Genomic DNA, 11,539 nt, shown 5'->3' on the forward strand with positions numbered 1-11,539 from the left:
CAACACGGCACCTGTGTTTGCGAGTAGGAGCTACTGGAGACATCCTCAGGACAATTTACGTCAGGAAAAGCAGGGCAAATCCATCCAGGAAGCCAGAAATGAGTCTTAAAAGAGCTCAGGAGAGCGCCAAAAAGAATGACATCCTATTTTGTACAAGTTGAGTTTTTTTTAGCCAAAAACCAGCTGCCTTGTTTGGGTTTGGTTTTTATTGTTGGTTTTTTTTTTTCTTATGTCCATTATATATTTGACTGTTGAATTTTAACTGATTAGGTTAACGCTGAACTTGATTCCAATTAAAGGCAATAAAGCTTTTTTTTTTTCAATTTGTTTTAGATAATTACATTTTGCCCATTTTTTTGGCAAGTGTATTTCTTAGAATTCCAAAAGATTTTTTTTTTCCCCGTTTTAAGGCTAAACTAAGAAATGTTAAAAGCTTCTGTAAACATTTCCTCTTCCTCCCCATTAGTTGCACAATTTGAAGTCCAACTGCAATTTTTAAAATGAGGTAATTTTTGTGTACTCATATCTTAAAGAGTCCTTTTCGGGACAAGCTGAGAGGCGTGCCAATCTGAACGCTGATCCAATTGTAGTGGGAGAGCTTCCACAGCAGGGTACACACCAGTTCCAGCAGCTGTACTTCAGTTAGTTATCTTCTCAATTTCATCCAAGTCATCAGTATCCAATTTGTTTATCTTTTTGTCTGGGAAAGATGAGAAAATAAAGTCAGATTTCATAACACAGAGAAGGGAAAGTTGATTTCATTCGCTGGTCTTGAGGAGTTTAGGTTTATCCATCAAATGTTCAGTCAGGTTTTAAAAATACAACATAAAACTTTTATCATCTGGGTATTTCATAGAATCATAGACTGGTTTGGGTTGGAAGGGACCTTAAAGCTCATCCAGTCCCAACCCCCCTGCCAGCAGCAGGGACACCTTCCACTAGACCAGGTTGCTCAAAGCCTCATCCACCCTGGCCTTCAACACTTCCAGGGAAGGGGCATCCACAACTTCCTTGGGCAACCTGTTCCAGTGTCTGACCACCCTCACAGTGAAGAACTTCTTCCTAATATCTCATCTAAACCTCCCCTCTTTCAGCTTAAACCCATTTCCCCTTGTTTTGTCATTAACTGCCCTTATGAAAAATCCCTCCCCAGCTTTCTTGTAGCCCCTTCAGGTACTGGGAGGCCGCTATAAGATCTCCCTGGAGCCTTCTCTTCTCCAGGCTGAACAGCCCCAACTCTCTCAGCCTGTCCTCACAGCAGAGCTGCTCCAGCCCTTGGATCATCCTGGTGGCCCTTCTCTGGACTTGTTCTAACTGGTCCATGTCTTTCTTATGTTGGGGGCTCCAGAACTGGATGCAGTATTCCACGTGGGGCCTTACAAGAGCAGAGTAGAGGAGCAGAATCACCTCCCTCGACCTGAGGGATGTCAGCCATCTCTGGAACATCCATTTTAAGGACTATCCAAGTAACCAGCAAACAGACAACTCAACTAATTTCTGCTCCTGTCACAGGGAGCTGCTCACAATCTCGAGTGACATTACACAAAAGGCAGCTGCTGAGCGATTCTGTGCTCAGTTTAAGGCTCAGTAAATATATCAGTATACAGCTGATCAAAATCCTGTAGAAATAACATCTGATTTTAGAAAAAGAGTCTGAGAGAACATACTGAAATGTTCCTGGATTCTGTTGAGAATATTCATGCTGTGTTTGCTGTCCACCATGTTAATAGCCAGTCCTCGTTTGCCAAAGCGCCCTGTACGTCCAATCCGGTGCAGATAAGTCTCATTATCTGGATTTCCATCTTTATCCACGGGAAGGTCAAAATTGATGACAACAGAGACCTGCTCTACATCGATCCCTGAGGAAAAAAAAACAACAGCAGATTACACAATGACATTTAAACCACTTGAGAGCAGGAAGAGTCTCCTCTGGGCTGACCATATCCAGGTTACCCAACACAGAATTTCCAACAGCTTTTCAAGAGCTGCTGCCTCCACATTGAGTGAGGAGTGAAAAGCCAGTCTCAAATTCTGAAATGCATCCATAAATATTTATGGAGTATTTTGAAATAAAAACTATCCAGCTGTTTTGCCACAGAATCAACTAAAATGGCTAATGGAAAAACAGTTCGAGCTGCTCAGCTTTAACCAGCACTTAAGATATTTTGGAAACTCTCTCCTCCTCTCCAAAGCTGTAAAGGTCTCTTGGTTTTTTTTTTCCCCAAGTACTACGTTGTCTTAACTGTTCTAAGATGTTAAATTGCAACACAAATTCCTAGTGGAGTTCAGTACTTTTCAGATCTCTGTATTTTGGAACATGTTTGTTTATTTTAAACGCTGAGGGTCAGCGGTACAAACCAGGCTTGGTGCCAGAAGCATAAAATTCTCACAGGATGGATTTTTTTCATCTCAAGCTGCAGGAAGGCTACAAGGAATCCTGTCTTTGCCCACAGGCACAGACATGGTCAGCAGCCCAAAAACCCAGGAATTACCTTAAGGACCCTAATTTCTCCAGACTAGAACACTTGAGGATACAAATTCTTTCTTGTAAGCTGGCCAGCTTGTATCTTATCTTAGGAAATGGTGCTGCCGCCCCAGCTCTGCCATGTCCTACCTCTGGCACAGACGTTTGTGGTCACCAGCACCTTTTCTTTGCCCTCTCGGAAGCGCTCGATGACGGCAGCTCTCTGTTCCACCATCATCTCCCCACTGAGCAATGCCACCTGATGACCTTCCTTTGAGAGCTCAGCTGCCAGCCAGCCAGCTGTCTTCCGAGTCTGAAACACAAAGCCATGTTCATCATCTCTGGGAGGAAGTTTTAATGCTGTAAAGAGGGAACAAACCTCTCTGGGGTCGACTGGAAGCTCTGCAGCTGCTGGGTTTTTATATCTCAAAAAGAAACAGCTCCTAAGTGCTATGTCCACCCTCCTCCCCGTTACAAACTGTGCTCCCAGCTCTCCTATCAGGAATAGGAGCACATACATCTGCCAGCCTTCTTTAAGACAAGTGCATGTTTTCTTGGTGCTCTGCTCCTCAGCTTTTGCTCTGTGAGGGATTACATATGTAGGCTAAAAACTCACACGCAGCGTCAAGGAAACACAACTAGTCAGCTTGGAAAATGGCAGGGTTAGAGCCCAGTGTCGTTGTGAAATCCAACAGAAGCTCTACACAGTCTTAATTAAACAGTTTCCAATCACGATGGTTTTTTGAGCTCTGATTATGTCTGATATCATTACATCTCAAAACAGCATAAAAGCAGACTCTAAATACAGGTTTTCTCCTTTCTGAGCTAGCTTTACATGGCTGTTTTAGTGCTGTCAGCCTAAAAAAGCAGCCATTCTGCTTTTTACCTAAGAGTTATTATAGTGGCTTCCAGATAAAAAAAACCAGTCTCAGTCTGATTGCCAGGGACACCCCAGAGGTGTATCCCCAATTACCTGAGGGAGACAGAGTCCCAGGAAAAGCCACGTATCAGCTGCAGAACTACAAGTCTTCCCCATCCCTCATTCTGTCCTATTTTTATTCATTTTCTAACCTCAGAGTTTTGTTGGGTTTTTTTTTCAGTAGTTCCAAGTAATACTTTGTTTTGGAAACCTGTGCATTATTCTGATCTTTGTCCTTCAGAGGATTTCTAAGAATAAAAACTACCTGGATGGACAAACCCAGATAAACAAACCAGCCAGTGCTATCATGGCTCTCAAGATTTCACTCAAGAGAGCCAGAAAAGCCAAAGAAAAGGGCAATTCATGTTCTCAGTTTCTTCCTGCAAAGCCTGCCTGGCCAGGTTTTTAGCACTAACAGACACTACCAGGGTCGCTGGGACCAACATTCCCCAAAAGGACTCACGTGGCAGAAGATCATGGCCTGGGCAATGGTGATGGCACCGTAGATATTACAGAGAGCCTGGAACTTCTCGTCTCTGTTATTGCACAGAACGTAATACTGCTTAATAGTGTCCAGTGTCTCCTCCTCTCGCTTCAGTTTGATAATGTTTGGGTCAGGAACAACTTTTTGAGCAAACTTCCACACAGAATCTTCAAAAGTGGCCGAAAACAGAAGCATCTGGCAATCCCTGGGGAGCATTCTGCAAGAGAGAGCAAAATAGGGAGGGTTTCCACGCAACGCTGTCGCTCCCAATATCCTGATGGGATTAATGCCACGGACAAAGCAGAACAGTAACCTCAGAACCAGTTATTTCAGTGGCTGGAAAGATTAATGTTAATCTTCCCAACACCTGATCGTTCCCTCATGGACCAGTGGCATCCAGACTTGTATTCTTAGAAATTAATAAACCCTGCTCCAGGGACAAGGCTTTTTAATTCTGTAAGGAAATGAAACTGCTTGTCATCCCCTGACATTCTGCCTCTACTAACCACCTGGATTAGAGCTAAATATATCATTTTAATCTTGTTGCTTTATCAGTGAAGACACCAGTCAAGAATCTAACCCTGCTGTCCCTACATTACAAAACAGCTATAATGGAAAGAAACAAAAATCACCTCGGGCAACGTACGCCCAGTCCTTACCTCTGAATGCGGATGCTCTGGTCCTGATGGCCCTGGGTTGCTATCATCACATCAGCCTCATCCAAAACAAACACTTTAATTTTCTTAGGATCTATGAATTTCAGTTTAGAACACCAATCCAGCACAGTGCCGGGTGTGCCGATTACAATCTGCTCCGAGATCTTCTGACCTCTCTCCACTGCCGAGACAGAAAGGAAAGCTTTCATAAGATGGCTGTGCAGGCAAGGAAATGCTCTGCCTCTCTCTGAACAATCCTGTCTCACCATCTGACTGCTCTATTGTTAATTTACTGTTATTGTACCCAGGGAACATCGTTTTCTCAGGTCCAGTCTGATGGTGGTGTTTCACCTTACTCACATTTATTGCCTCGGACAGCGTACGCAAGTTTCAGCTCCGGATAAAACTTCCCCATCTGTTCAATCACTTTTCCTGTTTGAAGTGCCAGCTCATATGTTGGGGAAAGGCACAAACACTGGAGAGAGAGAGAAGGATAACGTGTTTGAAATGACCAACAGCTGGGGCAACACTATCACACTTGCATTTAAAAATCTGTATTGTTGAAGTTTTCCTGAAGATAAACACACGAGCAGCACAACAGTTTCTGAAAGGCCATCAGTTCTGCACCATGAAACTAGGGGAAGGAGTTGATACGATACAATCATCTCGGTGCTGACTTTCTGCATTCAATTCTGGTTCTCAGAACTGAGAGTGCAGATCCTCTGCTAGGGGATATACATGGACAGTGACAATGACAAGGAACCTGCCACCCACAATTAGACTAAGAGATAAGAGCAGCATTTTTTAAGGAAAGAACTCTAGCCTTGGTAAAACTGCTCAACTATCTCATAGGAAATTGAGTTTAAAAAGCCCCTTTTGGGTGTGTTCTGCTCTATTGTCACAGATATCTTCTCTTCCATCCCAAATTCCACTTACTTAACCTCCCTTCAGCCTGCAATATTGCTCTGATTTAATTTCTCCCAGAGTGATATCACCCCCAGTTTAACTCCTAACTCCAATGGCATCCTGAGTGATGTAAGGGAGGGAGCAAAAGGAACAAGTTGTGGGGAAAATCCGTGTCTTTTCCATCAAAGGCATTTTGATAGATCCCCAAATCACCAGCCTCTTCACTAGGTGGCACTGCACCACCATGAAACTCCCCCAAAAACCATCACATCCCAGAAACTTTACCTGTGGATACTTGTTCCCGGGTTCAACACGACTGAGCATGGCCAGGACAAAGGCAGCTGTCTTGCCAGTACCGGACTGAGATTGTGCGATCAAATTCTGTGGGCTGCAGAGCGTACAGCAGACATGAGCTCACCCAGACAAACCACCCAGACAACTTATTCATGGGGTTGAATGATAAAAGAAAATTTGAGTGGTATTTTAATATCTTTTAGATTTCCCACTGCTCTGGACTGGGGCCTGACTTGACCAGCTACGCTCCCTCTCCCAACTCTCTCTTTCAGCACCTCTTGATGATTTGGAGAAGAAAAACTGCGATTTATCTGTCAGTACTTTTCCATTTTGTACATCTCCCCCTAGTGTCATAACACTTCATCCATCTCAGCTCAGGGGCACCAAGAAAACCAGCCACCCAGCATCTCAACTGCCCTCACCCACCCGGGATTTCAGGAGTTATGTTCCACAGCAACCTTATTAATTCTCCTTTACACTGACTAGGAAAATGGGATTCATTCACTGCGTGTTCAGTGCCAGCCCTAGGAAAAGGAAAAATCCAGAGCTGCTGTCACATAGCTTGTGACCACAGAAACACTGTGGCATGGGAAGCCTTTCACCACAGCCAGGACAGCTCCCCCATCACCATCCTCCCCTCCAAAGCTCAGTACTAGTACTCTAAATCTTTCAAACCCTTCCTATACTGGATGGGAGTAGAAAATATATGTACATACGGTTCAGCCAGCATCATGGGCAGGGCATTCTCTTGTATCTTAGATGGTCTGTTGAAGCCCATAGCATAGACTCCTTGCAGGAGCTGTGGTTTCCTGAAAACAGAGGAGTTTTTATACCATGACCTATTAAAGTTCATTTGGTGTTCATCTGTGCACAAAAAAAGGTGAGAAAAATCTTTGCAACCAGGCTTAAAGCTGCTCCTTTCTGTGTCACCGCTGCGATTGCACCGGTGAAGTGACTACGGTCAGTCACTACAACAAGTGGCAGCAGAAAGTCTGGGAATAAAGCTTTGTAAAACCCCTGGATTTAGTAAGTCAGCCTGCACGGAAAAACACGTGTCTCTAGGGCAGCTCTAAGGCCAGCCAGTCCTGGGAATCCCAGAGCAGAGAGCACTAATCCCGCGCTTTAAACTCATCCCTTTTCCTCCGCCATGCCTAATCTCGGCACCAAAATTATCACTCCTTGAAGACTCAAATATGGGACAAATTGACTTCAGTATGTAAGGAACAGAATGAAGTGTCACGTCGTGAAATCATTGCAAGTATTTCAGTAAGTCATGATGAATTCTGTCGTAGGTGCTGACATCTTAACACCGGAGCGGTCCTGGCTTAGCGCAGAAAACCGCTGAATAAGCTTAGTTCACCGTGACTACACCTAGTGATCCACGGTTCTAACCCAGCACTCACACCCCAGAGTGTCCTCAAATGCTCATCAATTGCTATTTCTCAGCTTTCTGGTCTCAGCAGACACTTGTGTAGACAAGGAGATAGTTCTAACCCAGCACTCACACCCCAGCGTGTCCTCAAATGCTCATCAATTGCTTTTTCTCAGCTTTCTAGTCTCAGCAGACACTTGTGTAGACAAGGAGATCCAAGAACACCCTAAAATTCAGGTTCCGGTGCTAGCGAACTCTTAGGCAATGACCTCCAAGTGCTTCCTGGAGTGCTGTTAGTGGTGCTCAGAAGTAAGGGCTTTCCTCTCAAAGCAGGTTACAGGTTTCCTGCCCACCATTTCCCACTGTTAAGAACTTCCTATTCAGCACAACATGCTTTTTAAAAAATTCCTGTATTACTTTCAGATGATGGCTGGAACAAAAGCTCTTTGAAAACGTAACCTTGTGCTGCTCAGAAGCGAGGACGTACAAAGCCCAACTCTGCAACAGTTGCCAAGGATACACCAAGTCATAACAAAATGAAGACTCAATTAGTCTGGCTACCCCCATCGTTAACTTGCTTGCACTGTTTGGCTTTTGAAAGATGGGAATTAGTCTAACAGGCACTACAGGACCTCCTTTTTTTTTTTAATAGACATTCAACCACTAACAAAGTGAAACGACATCCTGACATTTCACGGTGAGAAGTCTCATCGGCTCTGATACCCCATCCAGCTTGCAAAAGAACAACAAAACTGAGATCATCGATATAACCAACAACAATCCCAACAGGACAGCCTCTTTAGCACATTAAAAATATATATATATATAAATCTATCATGCCTTAAATACAGCTATCACCACTTGAAAGCTCCACTGGTAAAGATATTCAATAGGAAGGGTCAGGAAATACTAACGCTAGTAGTTTCTCCAGTATATAAATCCAGTACTACTGGCAGAGAAAGATAAGCTTTTCCCTTTGTAACTATTCACTGCTGCAGCTGGACCTTCACAAATAACCATCAGAGAACAGGAACAGAAGATGGTTGTGTTCATTACTTCTGCCAATCAAACAAACCTCATGTTTTCCAAAACACTGGAACACCTGCTCCGAGCCTCCCTGCCTTTGCTGGAGAAGTGATGGGGAAATGAAAATGCCTCTGACACAGAAAAGGTCTCACTTTGCAATTGATTCACAGAACCCTGGTGACAGGAGCTGCGGAAGGCCAGCCCCCTCTCCTCTGTTCACCTCACCCAGCGTATCACACCTGAGCTCTGCTGGCATTTGAAGACCAAAAACCATATGTTACAATTCAGAATAGTGTTGCTAGAGCTAATTAACAGAAAGCCATGCTAGCCCTGCGCCGACCAAGAATTAAAACGAGCTTGTTCCAGACTGAAGCCTTCACAAGGCACCAAAATAAAATAATTCTCCTTGCATTTAAATAATACAATAAATTATAATTTATTAATGACAAATTAGCAGTAACTTGAAACAGAAACCCACGGGCTTTTAAGTGATATCTCCTATGTAGCCAGGGAATCTATCAGGACACGACAGGATGCTCCAACTATCTGCTCAGCTCCAAACTCACATCTGCTCTTGCAGCCTCACCAAAAGTGAGTCAATGCTGCTCTCCTCAAGTTCAAGAACTTCCTACAGCTGAGGGGGCCAAACAACAGGCTGAAAAATACAGTCACAAGGGAACCTGTTTAATATTTCTGTTCCCAGGTTTTAACAGCTCAGTGCAGAGAAATCTCCGGCTCATCCCAGCATCACCCTTCTCACAGCTTGGAACCGACAGGCACTTACAGTCGCAGCTCCTCAAAAGACTTCACGGAGTAGAGAGGCGACGTGGGATCCCTCTGCAGCACCTCCACTTGATTTGTTGTGTCAACCAAGTTACTGCGGATTAACTTGTTCAACAAGGACTGGGCAGCTCTGTCCTCTGGTGGAAAAGGAGGTAGAAAAAGAACTAAATTAAATAAATCACAACCTGTTTGAGGTGTCGCTCCCACGGAAAGGCGGCATTACTGAGCCAGCTCAAAAGGACCAGACAGCTATCAAGATATCTCAGAGATTCACATTCAATATCCAGGAGGACAAACTAAAGTGATCATTGTTTTCAGGAGGACCTTAACAGATACAGATATTATTTAAGATATTATTTAAGATATTATCACTTAGCATGTCACTGGAAGGGGGGACAGGGTTAACTGGCTCTTCCCTATTATCTGACACGTGGACAGAAAAACCTTTTAACGTTTTATTTTTCACCTTCTTTTTAAGGAAAGTTTGAGGACATACAGTACTTTGAAAGATTCCAGGGCTGAAACGCAGCAAGGGCTGAGGGTAAATGAGATCAAAACAGGTTAAACTGCTGCACTTTGGGGTTTTGCTAATAAATTTGTTTTCTAAAGCCACCTTCTGAAGGATTTAGAGCCGTTACCCACCTCTTCACAGCCATTTCATAAACGCAACGTGTTGGTTGCTACAGCAATTCCAGCTCCAGGTTATCCAACTGCTCCTGTATCCAGTCCTGCCTTTGAGGACACTGCTATCCCCTTATTTCTCTCCACTCTAATCCAGGAGTCTCCCAAGTTATTACAGGACCCAATGGCTTTAAAAGTATTATGGAGGAAGGACATGTCTTACAATTAAGTCCTTGGGGCAGGATACAAGATCATCCATCCTGAGACATAAGGCAGACTTACTTTAAGTACAGATGAAATTAATTTCAACATTCCTTGCCAAAGGTTTTTCCAAGAAGACACTTACCCTTCTCCTCATCTTCCGTCTTCTCTATGTTGTCATCTGCCTTGACAACAGCACCTAAATTAAAACAGATTGTTTTGAGGCAACTGTGAGGTCAGGCAGCTCACACCTGCAGAGTTTTAGGTTTTCAATATTGTGGGAAAAGCTACAAAACAGCCCCTTTTCCTGACGACACCCCTGCTCTGTCAGTGTGCAGAAGAAATCCAAGTTATGGCTTGCTCTGTACGGCCAAATTGAAGTTTATCAAACCATATCAACAGATTTTGCCTGCACAGCTCCTTCAGTACAGCAAAACATGATTTTAAAAAGTTAGCCTAGCAGATATTTAGTCTACGCTGCTGTTTAATCTTGGCTTTATGTTTCTTTTTTTTCTGGAAGTTCTTGCCTAATCAGTAATTTACTTTAGCAGCAGTGCTCCAAACCCAACAGCAAAACATCCCATTTTAGCGACTGCAACTCACCATTGGCATCTGGTTTGGTTTTTTCCTCTTTCAGGTGTAAATTGCTCAACTACAAGTGAGGAAAAAACACAAAATTAGAGTAATTCCAAGGCTACCATATCTATATTTTACTAACAGCCAGGAAAACCTGAGTTTTCAGCTTCCAGATTTACCACCTGCTAAAATTATTGCCCAGGCTTGAAAGGCAAATGAGATGAAGTTGGTGAGATGAACCTGATTTCAAGAGTTTTAAAACAAACACCGCTGTGACGATGACACGCAGAAGGGGTTCGTTTTCTATCCCTACATCTCCGCTCCCTAATAACTCTGCTGATGGTAAATGGTTGAAAATTTACATTCCAGGATGGAAACTGGAACCAAGGACAGTCCTGGCTGACATGAGCTGTCCAAGAACAAATCCTTCTCGCCAAGAATTTGTTTCAGCACCAGGAATATGACAGGGAGAGGAGCCCTGAAGGTCTTCCCCACACATCCAGGGGCTAAGTAGTTTCAGCTACAGGCTGAAAGAGTTGGGGCTGTTCAGCCTGGAGAAGAGAAGGCTCCGGGGAGATCTTATAGCGGCCTCCCAGTACCTGAAGGGGCTACAAGAAAGCTGGGGAAGGACTTTTCATAAGGGCAGTTAATGACAAAACAAGGGGAAATGGGTTTAAGCTGAAAGAGGGGAGGTTTAGATGAGATATTAGGAAGAAGTTCTTCACTGTGAGGGTGGTCAGACACTGGAACAGGTTGCCCAAGGAAGTTGTGGCTGCTCCTCCCTGGAAGTGTTCTCGGCCAGGTTGGATGAGGCTTTGAGCAACCTGGTCTAGTGGAAGGTGTCCCTGCTGCTGGCAGGGGGGTTGGAACTGGATGAGCTTTAAGGTCCCTTCCCACTCAAACCATTCTATGGGTCTGATTCTAAGTTGGTGCTCTCCATACTAAACTACAGCGCTGGAGCAGCTCACAAAAATAAAATAATTCAACTCCTCATACAAATTTAGATCTTGTTATAAAATATGAGAGGAAAAAAAGCGTATTTTTGGCCCCTGGGTGAAGACCACAGGCTCGGTGACCACCTCTGAAGCGGTGCTGTGGACAGAGCTGTGTCTGGGTGTAGGCTGAGGGGGAAGGACAGTGGCCTCCCTGCCTTTTTGATACTTAAAACATGAAGGGAAAATTAAAAATATTTAAGAAAAAAAAAGAAAAAAGAAAAAATAAATAAAGAAAAGGTGTT

The 11,539-nt window shown here is 43.8% G+C and overlaps 1 protein-coding gene across 1 annotated transcript; it reads right to left on the reverse strand.

Moving 5' to 3' along the window:
• Positions 1 to 222: 222 nt before the first annotated feature.
• On the reverse strand, positions 223 to 10,372 carry LOC104526451 (ATP-dependent RNA helicase DDX19A). Its single transcript, XM_010169902.1, has 11 exons — positions 10,330 to 10,372; positions 9,872 to 9,925; positions 8,906 to 9,041; positions 6,440 to 6,532; positions 5,715 to 5,817; positions 4,884 to 4,998; positions 4,527 to 4,704; positions 3,847 to 4,084; positions 2,615 to 2,777; positions 1,668 to 1,859; positions 223 to 700 (listed from the first exon to the last, which is right to left on the reverse strand). The coding sequence occupies exons 4-11, from the start codon at positions 6,499 to 6,501 to the stop codon at positions 639 to 641; spliced, it is 1,113 nt and encodes a 370-aa protein (XP_010168204.1). The 5' UTR covers positions 6,502 to 6,532; positions 8,906 to 9,041; positions 9,872 to 9,925; positions 10,330 to 10,372; the 3' UTR covers positions 223 to 638.
• Between the last annotated feature and the right edge of the window lie 1,167 nt (positions 10,373 to 11,539).

Source organism: Antrostomus carolinensis, unplaced genomic scaffold (assembly GCF_000700745.2).
Source record: "Antrostomus carolinensis isolate BGI_N321 unplaced genomic scaffold, ASM70074v2 scaffold16216, whole genome shotgun sequence".
NCBI classification, from domain to species: domain Eukaryota; kingdom Metazoa; phylum Chordata; class Aves; order Caprimulgiformes; family Caprimulgidae; genus Antrostomus; species Antrostomus carolinensis.

What these genes read in the sequence shown, in the direction of transcription:
- LOC104526451 (XM_010169902.1), bottom strand. Translation starts at nt 6,501, where the DNA reads ATGGGCTTCAACAGACCATCTAAGATACAAGAGAATGCCCTGCCCATG. An exon ending in CGCTGTCCGAGGCAATAAAT is followed by an intron (nt 4,705 to 4,883) that starts GTGAGTAAGGTG and finishes CTGTCTCGGCAG; the next exon opens with TGGAGAGAGGTCAGAAGATC. An exon ending in AGGCCATGATCTTCTGCCAC is followed by an intron (nt 2,778 to 3,846) that starts GTGAGTCCTTTT and finishes TTTGTGTTTCAG; the next exon opens with ACTCGGAAGACAGCTGGCTG.